General features: G+C 39.5%; 1 protein-coding gene across 1 annotated transcript in view; it reads left to right on the top strand.

Moving 5' to 3' along the window:
• The first annotated feature begins 560 nt into the window (after positions 1–560).
• Positions 561–26,130, top strand: part of LHPP (phospholysine phosphohistidine inorganic pyrophosphate phosphatase) — a 183,108-nt gene continuing 157,538 nt past the window's right edge. Inside the window, exon 1 of the mRNA XM_067465794.1 lies at positions 561–782. Within this exon, the coding sequence (XP_067321895.1) occupies positions 619–782 (164 nt within the window). The 5' untranslated portion in view covers positions 561–618. The remainder of the gene's footprint in view (positions 783–26,130) is intronic.

Raw genomic sequence — 26,130 nt, 5'->3', positions numbered from 1 at the left:
TTAATATTATTTTTTTTGCTAGATGCTTGGGAGTTTCAGTTGCTTGAGTTCCAGTTAACTAAGAGTCTACGGTATTTACATTTTGATTTAAAGTATTGTTTGATTTTGTTGCTTAAGGGTATTGATTGCTTGAGTTCCAGTTAACAGAGAGTCTATTGCATTTCATTTTTATTTAAAGTATTCATTCTTAATTTTTTTTGCCGGTTGCTTGAGAGTTTCAGTTGCTTGAGTTCCACTTAACTGAGAGTCTGCTGTAATTTACTTTTTATTTACAGTACTATTTCTTTGATGTTGTTGCAGGTTGCTTAAGAGTACTGATTGCTTGAGTTCCCTTAAGAGAGAGCCAACTGTGTATATATAGAAACATGCCAGATCTCACTGCTTTGAAAAGATAAGGCTTAAAAGAGGTGGCTTAAAGGTGCAGGCACAGAAAAAAAAAGAGTAGGCTGTCCTTTGGCGAGGCAATGGCTTCATTTTGCCCTTCCCAACCTTTTGGGGGAGTCTGGGAGCTGTGATGTTTCAGAAAAGAAAACTTTTGCAAGCTCTGCTGAAGCCAGAGCCTCCTCTGGAAGTGCAAACTACATTTCCCAGGTCCCTTTGCAGGCAGGCAGAGCTTGTATGTCTGCTGGACTCAGCCGTCCTTCCCTGCTCATTATGGCCGATTGGTCTAAATCCCTTTTGGGCATCAAGGGGCTGCTGCTGGATATCAGTGGGGTGCTTTATGACAGTGGGGGCGAAGGAGGCGGCGTCCCCATCCCTGGATCTATAGAAGCTGTAAAGAAGTAAGTGTGTGCATTGTGTGTGTGCGTCAATAGGGGGGAAATCCCCATTGAACAGCTGCCTTCTAAATGACGTGCCTCCCCTCCAGCCCTTAGCCCTCTGGGGAAACACTGAAGTCGTTGGTTCAAAGAACTCACTTCCCATGCATCTACACTGTAGAATTAATGCACTTTCATGCCACTTTAACTGACATGGCTCAATGCTATGGAATCATCAGAGTTGTAGCTTTGGAAGAACTTTAGCTTCATAGAATCATAGAATCAAAGAGTTGGAAGAGACCTCATGGGCCATCCAGTCCAACCCCTTGCCAAGAAGCAGGAATATTGCATTCCAATAACCCCTGACAGATGGCCATCCAGCCTCTGTTTAAAAGCCTCCAAAGAAGGAGCCTCCACCACACTCCGAGGCAGAGAGTTCCACTGCTGAACGGCTCTCACAGTCAGGAAGTTCTTGGGACCATCCTACCTGCGTGACCGCATCTCCGTTTATGAACACACGCGCTCACTTCGATCATCTGGAGAGGCCCTGCTCGTGACTCCACCTGCATTGCAGGCGCGTTTGGTGGGGACGCGAGACAGGGCCTTTTCTGTGGTGGCCCCCCGACTCTGGAACACCCTCCCCAAAGATCTTAGACAGGCCCCTACATTGGCAGTCTTTAGAAAGAACTTGAAGACCTGGCTGTTCCGATATGCCTTTCCAGAATAGGAATCTCCAACAACAAGTCCCAGAAGCACTTTACTAGAATTGAGATTGCCGCACACTGCACACTGCACTTACCCTATAATCCTTACATATCACCTGTCACATCAGCACTTTTAACCTTGTACCCATTACTCTGGCCCGGCCCAGTTTTATAGTGTTTAGTTGTATTGTTTATTGCTTGTTGTTTAATATTGCTTTAACTGTTTTTAATTTGCTTTAGGTGTTGTATTCTTATGTTGTGTTTTGATGCCTTGGCCTTTTTAAGCCGCATCGAGTCCTTCGGGAGATGCTAGCGGGGTACAAATAAAGTTAATAAATAAATAAATAATGTTCAAATGGAATCTTCTTTCTTGTAGTTTGAAGCCATTGTTCCTTGTCCTAATCTCCATGGAAGCAGTAAACAAGCTTGCTCCCTCCTCCCTGTGGCTTCCTCTCACATATTTATACATGGCTATCATATCTCCTCTCATCCTTCTTTTCTTCAGGCTAAACATGCCCAGCTCCTTAAGCCGCTCCTCATAGGGCTTGTTCTCCAGACCCTTGATCATTTTAGTTGCACTCCTCTGGACACATTCCAGCTTGTCAATATCTCTCTTGAATTGTGGTGCCCATGTCAAAGCTATGGTGCCCCACCAATGCACAACTCTCATAATTGAGCGATTAAAGTGTTGTCAAACTGCATTAATTCTTCAGTGTAGATGTGCCCCATTGAGATCCTTTCCTGCCTGCCAGCGCATTCCAAGCATTTAGTGTTGGTGATGTATTTTTAGGCAAGCATCATTTTGCAATACAGTAATTCAGAGCCCTTTCACACAGCCATATAAGCCAGAATATCATGGCAGAAAATCCCACAATATCTGCTTTGAACTGGGTTATTTGAGGGCCTTTCCACACAGTTATATAATAATAATAATAATAATAATAATAATAATAATAATAATAATACTTTATTTGTACCCCACTACCATCTCCCCAAGGGACTCGGTGCAGCTTACATGAGGCCAAGCCCACAGTACATCAATAAAATGAAAGCAATAACAAAATAATCAATACAAAACAGTAAAATATATCTCAAAACAAAATTAAAGAATAAAGAATAACAATAACATACAAGCATTTAAAAACCTATGGCCGGGCCAAATGTAATAATTTAAAATTTAAAAAATAATGATGGGCATGAACAAGGTAGGGTATAACTAAGATAGGTTTTTCAAAGAAAGGTGAGGGCACGCAGAATATAACCCAGAATATCAAGGCAGGAAAATCCCAGAATATCTGCTTGAACTGCGTTATCTGAGTCCACACTGCCATATATTCTAGCTCAAAGCAGAAAATTTGGGATTTTATTCAGCTATGTGGAAGGGGCCTTAGTCCACACTCAGATAATGTGAGATTTTCTGCCTTGATATTCTGGGATATAGGGCTGTGTGGAAGGGCCCTGTGTGCTCAGTGCCCTATATTCTAGTACAGGGGTCCTCAAACTATGGTCCAGGGGCCAGATACGGCCCTCCAAGGTCATTTACCAGGGTCAATCTAATGACGTGAAAGCACACAACAACAATAACAATCCAATCCCATCAGCCAAAAGCAGGCCCACATTTCACATTGAAATACTAATACATTTATATTTGTTAAAATTGTTCTTCGTTTAATTATGTATTGTTTTTAAGAGTTTTTAACAAATTACTACATAACGTTACCATGTACTGAACTGCGTTTTCTGTCAATTTGTTGTAAAACATGATGTTTTGGGGCTTAATTAGTAAAATCATAATGTAATTTGACATTTAAAAGGCTTTTCCTTAATTCCCTCCTTATTATCCAACATTCTACCAGCCCGCTTATGTTGGATAAACAAAACTCTACTGTAAATAACAACAACAACAACAACAACAACAACAACAACAACCACCTCTGATTTCACTCTTGACTTAGCTGCTTATGTTGAAGGTAGTAAGGAGCTCACTGCATTTCCACTGTAACTGTAACATTGCTGTGATCCTGCCAGTGTAGCTGTTCAAATGCATATTTACAAAATAACCTACAAAGTTTGTGTTGTTATTGTTACATAGTTTATAGTATTTTCTTGGCAAGATACATTTAGAGGAAATGACAGAGAACTACAACTTCTTAGTTCCCTTCTCAGTGACCCTAAGACGCAGGTTCGCAGCTTGGGAGTGATCCTAGATTCATCATTGAGCCTGGAACCCCAGGTCTCAGCGGTGGCCAGGAGAGCTTTTGCACAATCAAAACTTGTGCACCAGCTGCAGCCGTACCTTGGGAAGTCAGACTTGGCCACGGTGGTCCACACTCTTGTTACATCTGGATTAGACTACTGCAACTCACTCTACGTGGGACTGCCTTTAAAGACTGCCCAGAAGCTTCAATTAGTCCAACGGTCAGCAGCCAGGTTGCTCACTGGAGCGGAGTACAGGGAGCATACAACTCCTCTGTTACGCTAGCTCCACTGGCTGCCGATCTGCTACCGAGCACAATTCAAAGTGCTGGTTTTAACCTTTAAAGCTCTAAACCAGGGGTCCTCAAACTTTTTAAACAGAGGGCCAAGTCACAGTCCCTCAAACTGTTGGAGGGCTGAATTATAATTTGAAAAAAACATGGATGAATTCCTATGCACACTGCACATATCTTATTTGTACTGCAAAAAAACACACTTAAAAACAATACAATAATTAAAATGAAGAACAATTTTAACAAATACAAAAAAAATAGTATTTCAGTGGGAAGTGTGGACTTGCTTTTGGCTGATGAGATAGGATTGTTGTTGTGTGCTTTCAAGTTGTTTCAGACTTAGATTGACCCTGAGCGAGGGCCAGGTAAATGACCTTGGAGGGCCGTACCTGGCCCATGGGCCTTAGTTTAGAGCAGGGGACCCCTGCTCTAAACAGTTCTGGCCCAGACTACATGTCCGAACGTATCTCCTGCTACATACCATCACAAAGTTTAAGATCATCTAGAGAGGCCCTGCTCTCGATCCCACCACCTTAGCAAACACGATTGGTAGTGATGGCAGACAGGGCTTTCTCAACAGTGGCCCCTCGTCTGTGGAATTCCCTCCCCAAAGAAATCAGATTGGTCGCCTTCCTCCTGTCCTTTAGAAGGAAACTCAAGACTTGGCTGTGGGACCTTGCGTTTCCATTGAATAGCAACTTGTATGAAGAAGACGTAAGCAATTTCGAAGTGACAATGAATTGACCCAGACCCGGATTTTAATTGGCATATTTTAACAACTGTTTATTTAATGTTTTGTTTTAATGAATTTGTTGATTGTTTTTATCATTATGATGGCACTGAATGAGGCCGCCCTGAGTCCCCGCTTGGAGGTAACAAGTATATGAAATAAATAAATAAATAAATAAATACGACAGCCCTATCACAAAGTTTTCTTGGAAAGATTTGTTCCAAGATTCACTTCTGGGGCGAGATTTGAACCCTGGTCTCCTGAATCATAGTCCAGCTTTCAAACCATAACACCATGTTAGCTCACAATATCCATTCACATTTTCTTTTTTCTTCTTTTTTTAAAAAAAGGCTTTTGTAACCAGTCAAAATATGCACTGTTAACCATTTTCATGTACATACTAATGATTAATAGAATGGTAATAGAATTTTACCAATTGAGAGGCTCAAATGAGCAAGCTGATGTGCAATATAGCCTCTAATTAAGATAAAAAAAACAAGTGCAACCTGTCTTTTTGCTAAAGGTACATTAATTTTTAAGATATTGCAGTGAATTTAAATGCATGCCTCTGGAAATAAATGTAATTGATTCCCCAGAATTTATGTTCAGTTTAAGTACTTGAGCAAATGGGTTTAATTATTTGTCCTCTCACACTTTCTAACATGGAGATTGTTATGGTTGACCATATTGCTTGGGTCTCACAGAATGTAAAGTGCTCAGCAATCCATGGTTATTTCACCATCATAAAAATTAAAGGAAAATGGAGAATAGTATCACATACTCGTATCCAAGCCAAAAAAATCACTTGGCACAAGCAAATGTCAGGCAGACACATTGGAGATAAAAGAGCAAGGAATTGAGATGACAAGCTACATAGGAACAACACTCTGATCCAAGTGGACCCAACTGATAAATCAGAATGGAACCACATATCTCTTGGATATATGTTCAAAATCAGTTTCTCTGCTTCCAGAACTCTTCTAGGTTTTGATACTTGAACTGGATCTTTCTGATAGTTAAAATCATTCATCAAATCTGTTAAAAAATTTCTTATCATCCAAAGCTATTGGGGTTTTTTTTAAAAATTTACAGCCCTTGTACCCACATCCACCCACAACTCAGAATATAATATGAAGGGTTCCTACAACCTTAACATTCAACTATTTATTTATCTTGTCAGAAGCAAATTGAGAGTACAGTTATCATGTATTTGAAAACACAAAGTTAAAAACTTGGCATTATACTAAATATCCTTTGACCAGAAGGTGACCACTTGGAGTGCCTCTGGTGTCGCAGTAAGAAAGTCCTCCATTGTGCATGTGGCAGGGCTCAGGCTGCATTGTAGTAGGTGGTCTGTGGTTTGCTCTTCTACACCTTCGCATGTTGTGGACTTCACTCAGTAGTCCAATTTCTGAAGATTGGCTCAGCACCTTGTGGTGCCAAAGTGCAGTCTGTTCTGCACCTTCCAAGTCACCCAGTCTTCTGTGTGCTCAGGACGGAGTCTCTCATCCAGTATCAGCCATGGATAGAGAAGAGATTCCGGGTTTTAGCCTGCCACTTTTGGATTCTCGCTTATTGAAGTGTTCCTGCAAGTATCTGTAGATCTTAGAAACCTGTTTCTTGATTTAAGGCATTGGTGTGCTGGCTGATATCTGAACAAGGGGTGGGCCAGAGATGTCACTGCATTGGTCCTTTAATTATTGGCTGTTGCTTCCCGACTGATGACAGGCTAAACAGAATTTCTCCAGGGGTGCAGACATCCTGTTATAATGTGGTGTGTCTCATTAAGAGCCACATCCACTGTTTTAACGTATTGAGATGTTCCACACTGCATATTCAGCAGAGTAGCAAAGCGCCAGGGCAGATGTCTTTATTGTCTGGATGTGATCCCCAGGTTGTGCCAGTCAATAATTTCGTATGATATTATTTCTAGCACCCACCTTTTGCTTGATATTCAAGCAGTGGTTTTTGTAAGTCAGAGCATGGTCCAGGGTGCCTCCCAGGTATTCTGGTGTGCTGCAGTGCACCAGTGGGATTCCTTCCCAGGTAATCCTCAGATCTTGGGATGCTTGTCTGCATTTTAGGTGGATTAGGAATCAGCTGATTTTTCCCTGTAATAGGCAGTAAAAGCACTTAAAGCAGCATGCAACCAAACATTCAACTGAAGTCATACTATTTTGCCGTATTGTGACATGCATTACGCCATTGGCCAAGTGAAACTGCAACAGATAAACAATAATGGTGCTATTGTAGATTTTTTTTCATGGTATATGCATTTACTTCAGCATAACTCATCTTGTGTACTAGAGTTTACTTTTGTATAGATATGTACATTGTTAAATAGAAAAGTAAACATTGCTTTATACTTTGGGTAACCAGCAAAACAAAATAGTACACACATGAATGAATGAATTTTATCATTACGGTCACAGACCAGGAGTGTAAAACCTTAAAACATTAAAAAAGAGTTGTTGTTGTTTTAAGCGTTAACATTAAGACTGGAAATTCACAACATTAAAAGCAGAAAATTGATAATATGGAGTTGGTCTACACGACACACACATTTTACTACTAGTCATTTTGGTTTCCTTTGGACGTTACTGAGATTTTGTGTGTGTGTGTGTGGAGTAACTTGAGAAACTGCAAGTCGCTTCTTGTGTGAGAGAATTGTCCATTGGCAAGGACATTGCCTAGTGGACGCCCGGATGTTTTGAAGTTTTTTTACCATCCTTGTAGGAGGCTGGATCTGACAGAGAGCTCATCTGCGCTCTCCCCGGATTTGAACTCCGACCTGTCTGTCTTCAGTCCCATTGCACCACCTGGGACTTCAAGATAATTACATTATAAAAAATAATCAGGCAAATGTATTAAAAATCAACATGTAGTTACTTTGATAATTACATGTTGATTTTAATACATTTGTCAGATTTTTTTTTATTTTTTTTAAAAATCTAATACTCTTCTCTGCACTCTTTAATAACATTAGAGAAATACGATAAAACAACTGTCCCTTCCATAGGGTAATTAAATCTTAATTTGACTATACTGGATTTCTGAGATGCCTCCTTCCTTCCACAACCAGGCTGCAACATATTGCTGTATTGTTCATGACTGTATTTACAGTAGTTTGTTTACTGTAATCTATGCAGACAATGTAAGCTGCAATTGAACTTAGGGTACAGTCAGGCCACCTTGGCTGAAATGGCAGTAACACTGGAGCCTTCAGGCAAAATGTGACATGCTAGAGTCCTGTTTGAAATGCTGAAAAACCTCTGAGTCCCAGTTGTTTATTAGCAATCAGTTTGTTTCAACAGTTAATTTGACTTCTCCGCTTATTTGACCCAAGGGAGAGAAGGAGAACATATTGAATCTTCAAAGTGTGCCTTGACAAGCTCACTAACGATGGTCCTCGGGATGTTTAGTCTAAACAGTCAACATACATTTGAGGCCGGTCTGTAGCTGTTGCAGAAGGGGGTGAAATCTGCCGAAAGTCCTTGGAGTCCAAAATAAGGATTGCATCAGCCGTAGCCTGGAGCTTGCTTTGAGGTTGAGAAGATGCCTCATCTCTTCATTGGACCCAGCGTTTCCTTGTGCTCTTGTCACTAACCCTAAACATTGGTCATGAATACATTCTGCAAAGGATCCTCTTAGATGGAAAATGGTTCAAGTTGCATATCTTTGTGATGAGAAAATGGAAAGAGATGCATCAAGATGTGGCTGTTTTTTTAAATAGAAGGTCGAGTCAATGGCATTGCTGAACATCTATGCTGAGAGACTCATTCTTGTTCTTTTCTGCAAGAACCTAGCGAGAGAAGCAAATCTGGATTGTTCATGAAGTTGGTGTCATTGTCTTTCCCCTTGTTTAGGGAATCGGCATTTCAAATGTGGGGGTGGTTTTGTCATATCCATTTTTGATTGTCTTATCATTCTCATGTTTTGCATACACAGTAGAGTCTCTCCTATCCAACCTTCACTCATCCGACGTTCTGTATTATCCAACGCAGTCTGCCTCCTGCCCAGATCCACATCTGTTTCAATACATTGCGATGTTTTGGTGCTAAATTCTTAATACAGTAATTACTACATAAGGTTACCATGCCTTTTCTATCAATTTGTTGTAAAACATGATGTTTTGGAATTCAACTTGTAAAATCATAGTGTAATTTAACGTTTAATGGGCTTTTTCTTTATGCCTCCTTATTATCAAACATTTTCACTTATCCAACATTCTGCCGGCCCATTTATGTTGAATAAGCAAGACTCTACTGTACATATTTTCAGCATTTGGCTTTTATTCTTGTTCTACAGTTCAACAGGGTGCTTACAGGGCCATGGACGGCATAACATAACAACTTTTGCAGTTCCCCATGTGATCGCTAATATTGTGTAGCATTAGCTTTCTACCTGTGTCCATCTAAAGAGCCTCATGGGAGAAAACTCATTTACACTATAAATTATTACTTTGTAATTGACTTGTTGCTCAATAGTAGCTTGTTCTTCTGCCTAAAAAGTCTATAAATTCTTTAGCAGGAATGATGAGACTGTGATATCAAAAGTATCTGGTTCTTTCGTAATTCTGTGGGACTTTAGTCTGATTTGACACATAAGAAAGGTAAAGATTTTCCCCTGATATTAAGTCCAGTGGTGTCTGACTCTGAGGGTTGGTGCTCATCTCCATTTCAAAGCCGAAGAGGTGGCGTTGTCTGTAGACACCTCCAAGGCCATGTGGCCAGTATGACTGCATGGAGTGCTGTTGCCTTCCTGCAGAAGCGGTACCTATTGATCTATTCACATTTCATATAATATTCATATAATAAATAACCTTGAAAAGCTAATTCTGAATGTAAAGCATTACAGGAAAATGATTTTATTAATTTTTGTAACACAAGATAAAAGTTACTTGTATTCAGTAATAATATTGAAATTTCTATTATGTTTGCAAACTACTAAAAGGTCATTGACATTTTAAATATATTGTCTAATGTTTAAGGAGACCACTTGCCATTGGGCAATCTGACACCCTCACCAGTCCACTACTGCAGTTCATCAAACCACGTAGGAGCTTTTGTGGATCAAACATACATATAAATAAATTCTGACTTATACAGAAAGATTATACACACACACACACACACACACACACATTTTGTTGTCAAAGTCTTTCATGGCTGGAATCACTGGTTGCTGTGAGTTTTCTGGGTTGTATGGTATGTTCCAGAAGCATTCCCTCTTGATGTTTTACCCACATCTATGGTAAGCATCCTCAGAGGTTGTGAAGTCTGATGGAAACTAGGCAAGTGAAATTTATATATCTGTGGAATGTCCAGGGTGGGAGAAAGAACTCTTGTCTGCTTGAGGCCAGTGTGGATGTAGCAATTGATCACCTTGATTGGCATTTAATGGTCTTGCTGCTTCAAGGCCTGGCTGATTGCTGCCTGCAGGAAATCCTTTGTTTGAAGGTGTTAACTGGCCTTGATTGTTTCATGTCTGAAATTCCTCTGCTTTTTGAGTGTTGCTCTTTGTTTACTGTCCTGATTTTAGAGTTTTTAAAAACTGGTAGCCAGATTTTGTTCATTTTCATGGTTTCCTCCTTTATGTTGAAATTGTCCACATGCTTGTGGATTTCAATGGCCTCTCTGTGTAGCCTGACATAGTAGTTGTTAGAGTGGTCCAGCATTTCTGTGGTTCTCAAATAATATGCTGTGTCCAGGTTGGTTTATCAGGTGCTCTGCTATGGCTCACTTCTCAGGCTGAATTAGTCTGCAGTGCCGTTAATGTTCCTTGATTTGTGTTTGAGAGCTGCGTTTGCTGGTCAGTTGCAACATTCACACTGGTCTCAAGCAGACAAGAGCTCTATCTCCCACCCTGGACATTCCACAGATATATAAACCTCACTTGTGTAGTTTTCCACCAGACCCATCAACCTCTGAGGATGTCTGGCGTCGTGTTCAGGAGTGACTTGATAAACTGCAAGTCACTTCTGGTGTGAGAGAATTGGCCGTCTGCAAGGGCATTGCCCAGGGGACGCCCGGATGATTTGATGTTTTTATCATCCTTGTGGGAGACTTCTCTCATGTCCCCGCATGAGGAGCTGGAGTTGATAGAGGGAGCTCATCCACCTCTCCCCGGATTTGAACCTGCGACCTGTCGGTCTTCAGTCCTGCCGGCACAGGGGTTTAACCCACTGCGCCACCGGGGGCTCCTCTGAGGATGCCTGCCATAGATGTGGGAGAAATGTCAGGAGAGAATTCTTTTGGAACATGGCCATCTAGCCTGGAAAACTCAAAGTAACCCACTGTATATATATTGTGCAAGGCTTTCTGCATTTTTTAAAATAACATAGGAAGACGTTTTATGTAAACTTTGCCCTTGGTAGGAATTACTTGTATAGCTCAGTTTATTGCTGTGATAAGCAAGAATCAATAGCAAGTCCCTTGTTTGAAACCCTGTATCAAATCAGCCAGACCATCTCCTCTGTCCTGGGCCATTATTGCCCTGATTGGTTTATACAGCATCTACATGAGGCAAGCTATTTGCTTTTCCTGTTGCAACCAGTGAGGAGCTGGCCAGTTACAATACAGAGGGTGGTAACAGAGCAATAAAACGCCTCCTCCTGCCTGAGACCAGCTCTTTGCATTTACAGCTGTATGCTGATAGCATACCTATTAACGTGTGCATTTGAAAAGACCACAACGGTTGGACATTTACAACGTCCTGTTGTTTGGCTGCAATAGGGCATCTGTCCGCACAATGTTCAACGGGGGACTTTGTAAAAGAGAAGGGAAATCTAGGGCAGAGCAGCTGGACTGTCATGTTAGAATAAGCTACCTGCAGAGTCTTACAAGGGAAGAGCTGTAAGGGAGGATAGCCCAACTCAAATTGTAAAACAATTCAAGATGGGCCAAGGGGGTTGAATTGGTGGACACAGAGCATGACTCTGGGATTTGGTGGAGATAATTGTGCCATTTGAGCTATAAAAACCCTTCTTGGAGGGAATATGACATCTGTTAGGTTCTGGTGATGCTGACACTTAAAAAAATCGCAATAAGTTAGTGAATAAATAAATAGCAAGATTAAATAGCCACGCTTCCCGTTTTTTGTCTGCCACATACCAACCTACACTTTGTTGATATTTCTCTTTAAAATCAACACTGTTAAGTTTCTCCAAGTTAGGTTTGCCTTAGGATGGGTTTTTTTTTGGTGGATTTTGGACCACCTGTATCTACGTATATGTCCATAATGAGGTATCTTGGAGATGTGACCCAAGTTTAAACACAAAATTCATTTATACTTCATATACACCTTATACAGATAGCCTGAAGGTAATTTTAAAACACAATATATTTCAAATAATGGTATGAATAAAACAGTTTCTGTATATTGAAGCATCAGAAGACAAAATCACTAAGTGGGCCATCCATGTGGACAATTTTGGATTTCAAAATTTTTGACAAGGAATAACCATCCTGTATATAAGACACATAAATGTATTCTCAGGAGTCCTTCGTGACGCAGAGGGTTAAAGCGCTGAGCTGCTGAACTTGTTGACCAAAAGGTCACAGGTTCAAATCCGGGGAGTGGGGTGAGCTCCCGCTGTTAGCCCCAGCTTCTGCCAACCTAGCAGTTCAAAAACATGCAAATGTGAGTAGATCAATAGGTACCGCTCTGGCGGGAAGGTAACGGTACTCCATGCAGTCATGCCAGCCACATGACCTTGGAAATGTCTACTGACAACACCGGCTCTTCGGCTTAGAAATGGAGATGAGCACCAACACCCAGAGTTGGTCACGACTGGACCTTTACCCTTTACTTATGTATTCTCAATGAGTACAAAATTCAAGTGAAAGCCATAGGAGTTCCTTTAGCCACAGTTTGTCCTCAGTTCAAACTCCTTTTCTACCCCCTTCAGCATATTATCATTATTTATTTACTTACTTTTCTCCCGCTTTTCTCCCAGAGATGGGACTCAAAGCAGTGAACAAATAAAAAAGGGCAACTACATAGGACAGAAAACCATCATCCCACCCACCCAACATATAAACAATAAATGCAGACATTGCATAAACCACAAGTTACATAAATATAAATAAACTTAAATGTAATCATATATATCATTATTATTAAAATTAATGTACCCCAGGCCACTGAAGTTGTCCTAACAAGTTAAAAACATTAAACATTAAATTAAACTGGTTGCTGTAAGTTTTTTGTGCTGTATGGCAATGTTCCAGAAGCACTCTCTCCTGAAGTTTCGCATGCAGGTCTTATTGTTAATGTTGTATTATTTTATTGTCCATGTTTTTATATTAATTGCTTGTATTATTGTTAACATTGCTTGTATTGTTGTATTTGGGCTCGGCCTCATGTAAGCCGCACTGAGTCCCTTGGGGAGATGGTAGCGGGATACAAATAAAGTGTTGTTATTATTATTATTATTATTATTAATTTACTTGCTTAATTGTTATGTGTTTATTATTATTATTATTATTATTATTATTTGAACAAAATTTTTATCTTAATATATAAAGATCAAGTAAATATATGTAATAATTCCAAGTAAAGAGGGGGAACAATTCAATTTAAAGAAAAGTAGGAAACAATGAAATTTTAAAAAATGAAAAAGAGGAAAGAGAAAAAGAGGAAAAAAAGGTTTGTGATTTCCTTCTGATTCTTTGCGAGTTCAACTTTATAATCCATTAAATCTTCCAAGTTATGATAAATGAAAAAAGAAAAATATATCAAAGCCCGAGGTTTTGCCACTCTTGTATCCTCTTATTGTATAGTTCAGTATCAGTTTCCTTTATTTCTTTTTTTTCTATGTAATTCTCCACTTGTGACCAGTCTGTTTGTTTAATCAGGTTACCTGTATTCCTCTTTAATAAGAAAGTTAATTTATCCATTTCTTTAATTTCATTTATTTTTATTAATCATTGGTCCCTTTCTGGTATTTCCTTCTGTTTCCAAACTTTTGCATATAGTATCCTAGCGGCTGTCGTTAGATATATAAACAAAATATCTTCATTCGAGTCTAGTTTAATGTCCCTATCAGTAATTCCTAAGAGGAAGTACTCCGGTTTTTTTGGAAAATTTTTGAGAGGATTTGTTGACAACCTTTGTGGATTGATTTCCAGTATTTCTGAGCTTCCCTGCAAGTCCACCAAAGGTAATAGAAGCTCCCTTCATGTTCATTACATTTCCAACAATTTTTAGAGGTGTTTTTATACATTTGGTTTAATTTTTTTGGTGTAATATACCACTGATGGAACATTTTTAGCCAGTTTTCCTTTAAGTCAGATGCGTATGTATTATTTAGTTTTTTATTCCACATTAGTTCCCAATCTACCAGAGGTATCGATCTTTTAAAATTTTCATTCCACTTTGGCATACAATTTTTATTACTTCCCCTTTTGTTGACCATGCAAGTAATTTATCATAAATTTTGTTATGTTCTTTTTTTCTGTTTTCAAAATTTTATCCCAAAACTCTTCCTTATTATGAAAGCCGCATTTCTTATCCTGCTTATAATATTCCTTAATTTGTAGGTAGTGTAACCACGTGATGTTAGGGAAATTCTGTTTTAATTCTTCATGTGTTTTCAATGATAATAAGTCTTTATCCAGAAGATCTTTATAGGTCAGTCTTTTCAACCAGCCCAACAGTCTCCTTTGATTGGCTTCCACTGGGGATAGCCACAGTGGGGTTTTTGTGTGTGTAAAAATGCCTCTTGTATCGATTCCATATTCTTAAAAGTGATGAGCGGACAAAGTGGTTACCAAAGTTCTTTTCTCTTCTCTCTCTTTTGTACCAAATGTACGCATGCCCTTATTATTATTATTATTATTATTATTATTATTATTATTATTACCGCTCCGAGTCCCCTTGGGGAGGGGCGGGAGGGATATAAATAATAATAATAATAATAATTATTATTATTATTATTATTATTATTATTATTACCTGCCTTTCAGCAGATGGGAAGAGAAGAGGAAGCAACTAAAACCACAAAGAAGAAGATCCCAGAGTAGCCAGATCTGTATGTATGAATTGCCTTCTACTCAATCTCTGAGATGACAAAGAGCAACTGTAGTGTATGTGTGACATGGCCGACTGTGAGAGGTTTTGGGATGGGGCTCAAGGGACAAAAAAATAGTTCTCAGCACCCCAAACAAAGACTTCCAAATGCACGAGCTGCATTTATATGAACTTACATCACTTCTAATATTCAAGCCGAAGTATATTACATTGTGTTATGAAAAATGTCTGTTCATGTCTATGACTTTGTTGCATTTTTACATTAAAATGTCAAAAGAGTACCTTTACACTCTTGTTGTTTTTCATTCAGACATAAGCCCCATCGTGTTGTTTTTTTTAAGGGGGTGGGGGTGGGGAGTTACTTCCCATAAATGTGACAAGGATTACAGCTTCGATATCATAAAGAAAATACCTTGTCTGACATTTTTCTGTGCTTAATCCAGAATCTAATAGAAGGATTCTACTTTTTCCAATAAAGGAATAGATGTGTTAAATCCACCCTCTCAGAGCTATTTTAAAAGACTTACAATAATCATCAATACCGCCTGCTAAGACCACCACAATTGGAGCATATTCTTGATTTTTCTCCTTCCTTCCTTCCTTCCTTCTTTTTTCTGTTGTTATCTGTGTTGGAATCTATAATTTACGCACCATCTCTCCCCATTCAGATTAAATGCTATTTTTCAAAAACACTATGTAACACAATTTTTGTTCCTGGGTTATAAATGTCATTTCCTAATTGGCTCTATCATAAAAACATTGGTAAAGTTTATTAAAATGCAAAAAAAGTTGTTTTTGTGATCTGCACAAAGGTTAAAAATAGCATATTTTCATTAAGGAAAATTACGAAGTGGTTAGATTGAAGGAACTAATAGTACTTCCCTTAGCCACAAAGGAGCCCCCGGTGGTGCAGTGGGTTAAAGCCCTGTGCCGGCAGGACTGAAGAAGGACTGAAGACCGACAGGTTGCAGGTTCGAATCCAGGGAGAGGCAGACGAGCTCCCTCTATCAGCTCCAGCTCCTCATGCGGGGACATGAGAGAAGCCTCCCACAAGGATGATAAAAACATCAAAAATCATCCAGGCGTCCCCTGGGCAACGTCCTTGCAGACGGCCAATTCTCTCACAACAGGATGCTCCTGACACGACAAAAAAAAAAAGCCACAAAAATTAAGTTTATGGAGTTGCACAATTCAACAGAAAATAACACTTTCAAACCAGGAACATTTTATTTCAAATTTTGTTACATAGTGAAATCTTTTCATCTTTGCCTCTATTTCTGATCTTCCATGCAAAGTTTCATTGTGGCTGAGAACTAGCAGTTATTAGAAGGAAAAAGGCTGCCAGAGCAACTAGAGAATATATAATTCTAGGATAGTAGAAATATTGTTTTCAGATGTTGCATCAGTTATCTTGGTCATGAATATTACAACATGATCCCCATATCCATGGGGGATACATCAAAAGACACCACCACCCCTAGATACTTTGAACTGTGGATAATAGCAAACCCTATATTTTGACTGTTCTTGGGCTGGAAATATACCAAAGAATTGCACTGGGGGACATAGAGAGGCCCAGAAACACTGCTGGAGTTGGGGAGGCATTTTTGAAGCATCGATAAGTAATATCATAGGTATAGAATCTGTGGATATAAGGGTCATACCGTAATAGCAAGAGATGATATAATAGGCTCATACAATGCCACATTATTGATGTTAAGAATGGGTCAACCTTCTTAGTTGGAAAATGATTGTGAAACCACCTCAGACCCCAAATAGCTGTCAAGTTAGCAGATATGTCTATTTAAGTATCAGTTTCCTATAATCAGATATTAAGTGTGGAATGTGTCATTTTAGGAATCATAGGTGCTCAGAGCTTAACACATTGGAAATTGCCCTGCACTGTCATTTTACCTTTAACCACAAACTAGGATCCAGAGGCAAACCTGCCAGAGATGAAACCATTTCCAGCACTCTAAAGCAGTGCTTCTCAACCATCCAAATGCCTCAGCCCCTTAATACAGCCCCTCATGTTGTAGTGACCCCCAAACATAAAATTATTTTCGTTGCTACTTCATAAATGTAATTTTGCTACTTGTAAACCATTAGTTTAGAGTGCTATAAAGTATCTGATATGCAGGATATATTTTCATTCACTGGACCAAATTGGACACAAATACCCAAATATGCCCATATTTGAATACTGGTGGGGTTGGGGAGGGTGTTGATTTTGTCTTTTAGGGGTTGTCGTTGCTGGGATTTATAGTTAAACTATAAACAAAGAGCATTCTGAACTCCACCAATGATGGAATTGAACCAGACTTGGCACACAGAACAACAAAAAATACTGGAAGCGTTTGGTGTGCAGAAACCTTGAGTTTTGAAGTTATAGTTCACCTACATCCAGAGAACACTGTGGACTCAAACAATGATAGATCTGGACCAAACTTGGCACAAATACTCAATATGGCCAAATGTGAACACTGGAGGAGTTTGGGGAAAATTGACTGATATTTGGCAGTTATAGTTGCTGGAATTTATAGTTCACCTACAATCAAAGAGCATTCTGAACAATAGAATTTGGCCAAAATTCTCACACAAAACCCCCATGGCCAACAGAAAATACTGTGTTTTCTGATTATCTTTGGCAACCCCTCTGACACCCCCTTGTGACACACACCCCCTGCGTCTCAACCCCCAGGTTGAGAAACACTGCTGTAAAGCAAGGATGGAAAATTTCTTCCTTCCCAAATGCCGTTTTGCCAAAATGTATGATGCACCAGCACTATTTGGCAGAGAAGGTAAAAAAGTTTACCATGCCATGATTCCATAGCATTGAGACATCAAAGATGAAGTGGCAGCAAACCACATTGTTTACAGTGTAGATTCATCCTTTGTTTTAGCACTTCTAGTCAAATCCAATAGCATGTGCATGTCTTCCTATTGGAGAACTGACAGTAGCTCATCATTCTCATCCGCCTGTCACCGACCTGTATACAAAACAGTGTATCTTTGGTGCCTAATATTATTGCCCCCCCCCCCCCCAAATGAACATGGCATACTGTCTGTAACTTCCAGGATAGCAGTAATTGGCATGTCTTTGTAGCTTTTGCAATGGGAAACAGCTGGATGAGCTACCCACTTTACTTCCTGTTGCAAAGCATTAGCTAAGCAATTATTAAAATGAGGCAAAGAATTGCTTCCTTTCTGTTAGTCTCGTTAATTGTTTACCAACAGATGCTCTTTAAATACAAAGTATCATAATGGTTTCACAGTGGAAGTGTTGTATTGGATTTGATTGGCTTTTATAGATGATAATTAGTGGCTTCAAAGGCAAACAGTTAACTATCCATCAGTATTAAACAAAGGCCAGCGTAATATGATTACCAGGTTATATTGCCCATAAAAATGTTGTGATTAAGGCAGCCCACTATAGTGGTAATGGAATATAAATTTATTTCCTGGGCTGTTCTAGCTAATTAAATAATAGTTGAACTACCAAGGTTCATAGGTGTCTTTGGGCTAAACACAAGCGAGGACAGAATGGCTTTACTGCTGCATGCCTATAAAGATAAGCTTTTTCATGCAATTTCAACTTACAATTAGATCTCCTTTCAGAAAGATCAGAGAACTAATTGGTGAACTTTTAAGCAGTGGGTTGCTGTTAATAGATAATAAATCCCTGAGGCTACTGTTTTATGTTTTGGGCTAGAACAATAGAATTGAGGGCCCTGCATTGTTGGACAGAAAGGGTTGCGTGTTTGTTGAAGCCGAATTGTGCATTTTCAAAGGATCACTGGTTGTATGGTTGTTAAGACATGCTGCTTGTTGGATTCCTTTCGAACTCTAGCTGCTTGGCTATTCTTCTCTATTTATGTCATTTTGAACTTCCTTGCATGGCATCTGTTAATAGTACTATTTGCACTTAACACAGCTGCCAAAAGTCCTCCATCCTCAAAGACTAGTGGCATTTTCCACCCCATTCTACTGATTTTGCAGTGCATAAGTCAGAGTAGTCGGGATATTTTCTGTGGGAAATTTTTGAATTTTTTTTTGGGGGGGGGGGGGAATCCACATCACACACACATATCCAAAATCCATAGTTCTCTAGATTGTCATACTGTTATCATTTGTGCTAGATGGCTAAGTATACAATATTGAATCCTAGTTATTATTCTAAAGAGACAAGGATTTTCACACCTTAGTGTTCAGAAGAATAAACCACCAAATGCATGCTCTGCAAAGCTTGTCTCTAGTTTGCAAAACCTCATGCTTCTCAATCAGTCGCAAGGACAAGGAGTTTGGATAAAATGTGATAAGTTGCCTGCGCCCCAGAGATACACTTCTATCCGTTAGTGAAACAGAATAATTTATCAGTTCTTCAGTAAGACCCCTGTATCCATTATCCATTGGGAATATATTCCTGACCAGATAGCTGTTACATGAAACTGTGATTATAACTGAATGATGCTGTGTTCAAATGTTGCACACTGAAATCACTTTGGGATGGTCTGGCAAACTCTCAGTAATTGCAGGCTTTGCTCAAACCATAGTTGTCCTTTTTGTGCGGTTGGTGAACATGTTCCTCTAAATTTTGGGACACTGGTATTGACTTACTCTGAGATGAAAAAAATGTATCCTGTCCCAGTAGCTACTTGAGAAACTGGAAGTCACTTCTGGTGTGAGAGAATTGGCTGTCTGCCAGGACATTGTCCAGGGGACGCCCAGATGTTTTGATGTTTTACCATCCTTGTGGGAGGCTTCTCTCATCTCCCTACATGGGGAGGTGGAGCTGACAGAGGGAGCTCAAATTGCTCTCCCCAGATTTAAACCGCTGACCTATTGGTCAGCAGGCCTGCTGGCACAAGGGTTTAACCCATTGCGCTATGTCTGACTTCTCAGGTTGGATTAGTCTGCAGTGCCTTTTATGTTCCTTGATTTGTGTTTGGGCAATGCTGCGTTTTGAGGTCCCAATGTAGACTTGTCCACAGCTGCATGGTATACGGTAGACTCCTGCAGAGGTGAGAGGATCCCTTTTGTCCTTTGCTGAACATTGCATTTGTTGGATTTTCATAGTAGATTTGTAGATAGTTTGTAGCAACCAGTCAGGCTTTGAAGCTGCAAGACCTTTCAATGCTGTTTTGATGTTTTATCATCCTTGTAGGAGGCTTCTCTCATCTCCTTGCATGGGGAGCTGGAGCTGACACAGGGAGCTCATCCGCGCTCTCCCAAGGTGAAGCTTGTGGTACCACCTTGAGCTGTCATGTCTCCATGTTGCAAGATCCCAGGATTTGTAATTTGGTGAAGTACTCCGAAGGAGAACTTCATCCCACTCCTGAGAGGCAAAGCACTAGATTCTTCCCAGTAAAGAATTCTAAGTATCTCACAAAGCTACTAGCTCCAGGATTCTGCAAGATGGATCCTTGGCACATAAAGTGGTACTAAGCTGCTCCAATTGATATAGCCATGGTGTCTGAACATAATCCATCTGTTCATTATTTGTTGATTTGTTCTTGAAATTACATACGACTTTTACTAGCAGCAACCTTAAGCTGTTCTGTGGTATAGGCCAAGCTCATTAAAAATTACCCTCTTAGTTGCCCCAGTTTTCTGTCCCATAACTGTCCCATAAAAGAGATCACTTGTATGCTTACTGTACACAAGCTCAACTCAGTTCATCACCTTTGCTCCAACTCTTTCTGTTGGCCTACCTTCTGTTTATCACGACCCATTTCCTTTTCTTCTACTTTTTGCTTTTCCTTGCTATTAAAATGGTTAAATGAGAAGGAGGTTAAAGAAATAGAAGAAGGGAGAGAAGGGCATTGCCATTGAACATAAACAAAGAGAACTTAATAGGTAAAGGTTTTAAGAAAAGACCAAAGAGGCCAAAAAGGAAATAAAAGATTATAAATCCAGGTTATGGGATGAGGATAAAGAAAAGTATGGTGAAAGGGAATGGGGAAGTTGTTTTAAAGAGATACAGGTTGAATATCCTTTATCTGCTTTCCTTGAGACCAAAAGTGTTTGGGATTTCAGATGTTTAACGTTGAATACTTGCAGCACAAAATCACCCAGCAGAGCTGTTTTTGGTGATTAGAGGCCTAATCCAACCTGGCCCAAAAGAGAATGTTGGCCATTAAAATCACTTGGATTTGTGCACCATAATTGATATAACTTTGGTGATGTAACCTTATCATGCGCTTGTCCAATGTTGATAGATACCTTTCAATTTGTGCAACCTAAGTATGTGTACAGGATTCTTGAAGAAGTGAAAGCCACCACATGAGCTCTAGACCCTTGGCCTTCGTGGCTCATAAAACAGGCTAGAGGGGAACTGGTGGAGTGGGTCAGGGAAGTGATTGATGCCTCCTTACATCAGGGCAGATTCCTTGCAGGTCTCAATGAGACTGTGGTAAGATTACTTTTAAATAAACCTTTCCTAGATCCCTCTGTACTGGACAAACACAGACCAGATAAGCTGATTATCTAGATCCATTTCAGTCTGGTTTCAGGTCTGCTTATGGGACAGGGACATCTTTGGTCACCTTGGCGAATGACCTACACAGAGTTCTAGACAGAGGGAGTGTGTCCCTGAGGGTTCTCCTGGACCTTTCAGTGGCTTTCAATTCTTCTGGGTTGCCTTTCTGAGATGGGGCTTGGAGGTACTGTTCTTCATTGGCTCCGTTCCTTTCTGGAGGAATGTTCTCAGAAGGTGGTGCTGAGGGACTCCTTTTCAACTCCTTGGCCACTGACCTGTGGGGTCCCTCATGGCTCTGTGGTCTCCCCCATGCTCTTCAACATATACATGAAATCTCTGGGAGATATCATCCAGTGTTTTGGAGTGCATTTTTTTGCAGATCACTCAATCAGTCCTTTCCACCTAATTCCAAGGAAGTGATTCCTTTGCTAAACCAGTGCCTGGTAGTTGTAATAGACTGGATGAGTGCCAACAAATTGACAAAACAAAGATACTCCTGGTGAGTCGTAAAACAGATCTAGGAATAGGGATTCTGCTTGTTACATGGGATTACGCTTCTCCTGAAAACGCAGATTCACAGTTTGGGAGTACCCTTGGATTCGGCTCTGAACCTGAAGGCCCAGGTATCAGCAGTAACAAAAGAATGCTTTTGTTCAGTTAAAGCTAATGCACCAACTGTGCCCATTCTTGGAGAAGTCAGATCTGACCATGGTGATACATGCCTTGTTTACATCCTGGTTGGACTACTGTAATGCACTCTACATGGGGCTGCCTTTGAAAAGTGCTCAGAAACTTCAGTTGGTCCAAAGAGCAGCAGCTATGTAAATCGGCCACAATCATTATTTTATTTCCTTAATGTACAACTTGAACTTTCTGCTTTGACTTTTTTCAGTAATATCAGATTTTGTATTTTTGCAAACCACATCCTGTCTCTAAAATAGGAGTGGAAATGGTTGTTTAAATGAGACTTACAAGTTTGAGGTAAGAAACTAGCCATGGTTTGCTATGAACTAGTGTAGGAGAGAACTGAAACCCTCAAGGAAGAAGGAAAGGAAGCATGTGAATCTGAAATATAGGTCTATCCGCATCTAAAAAGGGATAATCTAACCTCTCCAAATCCCATAATCTGATGTATTATCCCCAAATGGGATAATAAAACCTAATCTGAAGCAAACAAATCCATCACTTGTCAGGCAAACCTCAGTTATTTGACCTCATTATGTTTTTCCCAGGGATGTCTAGATATCAAATCATGTATTTTCATTGTATTTCAGGATGCTGGTATGTATTTGGCAATGTTTAAATGGAAAATGATAGGCAATGTGAACAAATACAATTTTGGGTAATGAGGTTTCTTTGATCCTAGAAAATGTTCTGAAGGTATCTGATATAATTCTGGACTTGGTTCATCTTTGTTAATAGGTTCAAACCCATGTAACTTATTTTGAACCTCTTAGAAGAATGATAAGTTAAACATTAAAATGTTATATTTTTGTCAGGGAAAAAGCAGATGGAGAAATTAATGAAAGAGCTTAATACCTACAAAGGGGAATTGGCAACAGTTTTAGAATCTGCTTGTATGGATAGAATACCCACAGATTTCACAGTTTCCCATGTTTTGTGTAAGTCATATTACTAGAGTCCTTCTTGTGTTTCCCCATGTTGTGGGTTGAAGATACAGGAGATCTATGAAAATATTTTTTTTAATTTCAGTGAGGAGCTGTCTCTTGTGCTATGCCAGTTCTTTGAACTGACCTTTACCTCATTCTGACAGAACAGGACAAGAGTCTGAGTGACAATGTCCCACAATGCAATTACTGTGCGTCAGATGAGCTGGTCCCTTACAAATCACCTCGAACTTTACACATCTGCTGGCTGTCAGCATCTGCCAGGTTCATTCACCCGAAAATAATGAAAAAAACCTCTCATTATTGTGCCATAACAGGTAAAGTGTTAGGACAATTATTGGACATCCTGAGTGACCTTGTATAGTCTTAGCCACCTGCCCTTGCCATCGTTTTTTGGGGTCATACTGTGGTTATGTAAAATGTAGCCCCTCTTTCTTCTCTTCCTATTTTTAGATGACACAAGGTGATGACACAAGTTGGACAAGGCGGGCAGGGGGAGAAATCAAAGGATCATCTCAGAGCACCATTACTTTCTAAATAGCTGCTGCTGTTTCTTCTGGAAAAAGGCAGAAGGAAGAAAAGATTCACACGCATCAGCTGAGCAAACTTTACATAGACCTCTAAAAGCATCAGTATCTGGAGTTGTGTCAGCACTCAAACATGCCTTAGTACTTTTTCTGGGCTCCCATTTGTGTCCACAGAATTCTGCAAGTATAGGTCCTTTCTTGGTCCTATTGCAGATTCGCTGGAATATTTACTCATAATAACAACAATGAAAACATGCTGTAGCCTGATCTTTGAAAAAATATTTTCAGGTAATTTTTTGTATGATCCCAGGTATTTAGGTATATAAAATAGGTGTATAAATCAAACATTTACACTGTTCCCTCGCTACTTTGCAGTTCACCTTTAGAGGACTCGCTGTTTTGCAGTTTTTAAAAAAATTAATTTAAAATATATATCGCTGTATTTTCTCTGTTTCGCGTGTCTTGCCGCCACCGCTCTCTGAGGCACCTTCCCTCCTCAGTCCTCTCTCCCTCCCTCCAGCCCTGAAGGGCCTTTCCTTCCTTTCCTTCACTTTATTTTAAGTTTATAAAGACTTAAAATAGTGTATAACTATTAAAATAATATATAAATATTAAAATAAATATAGCGTCCCCACATTGCAGTTTTTCACTTATTGTGAGAGGTCCTGGAACGTAACCCCCGCAATAAGTGAGGGAACACTAACAGGAAATTAATCAGCATTTGCAATGCTTGCTAAACAGGCTGATTTTCCTTTTTATGGCGTACAGCTGAAGCATTTTCTGCGCAGTCCACTATAAACAGTGCACATTGTTGCTAACAGATTTGTGAAAATGGGAGGCATTCAGAAAATTTTTGTGACCCTAACATTGGACTAAGGGGACCCCATTTGAGGTCAGGACAGTTTAAGAATCAGTGTTTTAGATAACGGAGCCAACTTTCCACCAGGCAACATAGGAGCTAGAAGGAGCAAACAAAGTACCGTATTTCCTCACATAATAGCCATTCTCCACACAATGATTGTACCCCCATTTTTAGGGTGGCAAAATTGGTGTTTTGCTATTCCTCACAAAATAGTCACACCCTTTATTCACTTCCCTGAACTCCTGCCCTCTTTTCAGCTATGGGGCTTCACCCAGCTGTCAGCTAAGTGAAGCCCCATAGCTGGAAGTTTTTTCACCGCGTAATAGTCACATACCCCTTTTTCAATCAAAAGAAGAGGGAAGTGCAACAATTGCTTAGTGAAATATGGTATGTTGTTGTTCAGTTCCATTTTTCCAAAAGGCTAATTGTTGGAAAGATTATTCTCTCTAAAATAATTCCTGACTGAACTAGGATTAGCATCTATTCAGTCCTTTGGTGATGGTATGATAGAATTAATTTAGTAATATAATGGGACAGGTTTAAATTGGACAATGCAGTAGAGTCTTGCTTATCCAACATAAACGGGCCAGCAGAACGTTGGATAAGCAAAAATGTTGGATAATAAGGAGGAATTAAGGAAAAGCCTATTAAACATCAAATTATGTTTTGATTTTACCAATTAAGCACCAAAACATCATGTTTTGCAAGAAATCAACAGAAAAAACAGTTCAATATATGGTGACGTTATGTTGTAATTACTGTATTTACGAATTTAGCACCATAACATCGCAATGTATTGAAACAGCTGTGGATCCGGGTGAGAGGCAGACTGCGTTGGATAATACAGCGAAGGCTGGATAAGTGAGATTCTACTGTAATAGTAAAAGCATAGAAAGTTTGCTCAAGTTCTCAGACTTTTCTTGAGTCAATAGGGCTTAATCTTGTACTCTGATTCCCTGTATGAGTTTGATCCTGAAGCTGTTGATGAGGTAATAAAGAAAAATGTGTTATTGACATAGAATCCTGAAGCCGCTCAGTGCCCTTAAGGAATTGCAATTCCCTGTTTCTTCCATTTTGGTTCTCTGTGTTGGTGCTTACCACATGATGGAAGTGATTTTGTTGGCTCAAAATGAGATAGGAGGAAAAGCTGGTGACCTTCAGAATATGTTGTTGGCAAAGCTAATGCTCCATTTATGCTTCTTGCATTTGTTGCAACCATTTCTTCTTGCCTTAATTCCAAACGATTTTCAGGAGGAAATCTTAGTTTTTGTTTTGATGGCGGCTTCTTTGATCATGAAGAATAGCAATCAAACAGGAAATGAACGAAGACATATCTCAAGGAAGCTGTACAGGCCGAGTCTCCTTTATCCAAAATGCTTGAGACCAAATGTTTTTTTCTAATTTTGAAATATTTGCATATTATAAGATGGGATCCAGATCTAAACATAAAATTCAACATAAAATTCATTTATATTTCATATAAATCTTATATATATCCTGATGGTCATTTTATGCACAATATTTAAATAAATTTGAACATAAAACAAAGTTTGAGGATATGGAGCCATCAGAAAGCAAGAGTTTCACTATCTCAGCCACCACGTGGACAATTTTAGATTTTGAAGTATTTCAGAATTGTAGATAAGGAATGCTGAATCTGAATTTACTAATTATGAGGTTGGTTCAGCCTTTATGTTTTGTCATGCATTTATGTCTCCCAAGCATCAGGGTAGGCTAAACCTCATGATCTTGGCTTCACCTGTTTATCACACCCTACTATAGCCAAACTTTCTACCTGGAACTGCCACTTGAACTTTAAGTCTGAATTAAAACATTGCTATATTCAGGACCAGCTCTACCATTAGACAGAAGGAAGGAAGCCTCTTGTTGGTCAAGAAAACACATTTGAGTAGTTTAAGTTT

This window comes from Anolis sagrei, chromosome 3 (assembly GCF_037176765.1).
Source record: "Anolis sagrei isolate rAnoSag1 chromosome 3, rAnoSag1.mat, whole genome shotgun sequence".
NCBI lineage: Eukaryota > Metazoa > Chordata > Lepidosauria > Squamata > Dactyloidae > Anolis > Anolis sagrei.
This window is presented reverse-complemented; position numbering and strand designations above follow the sequence as displayed.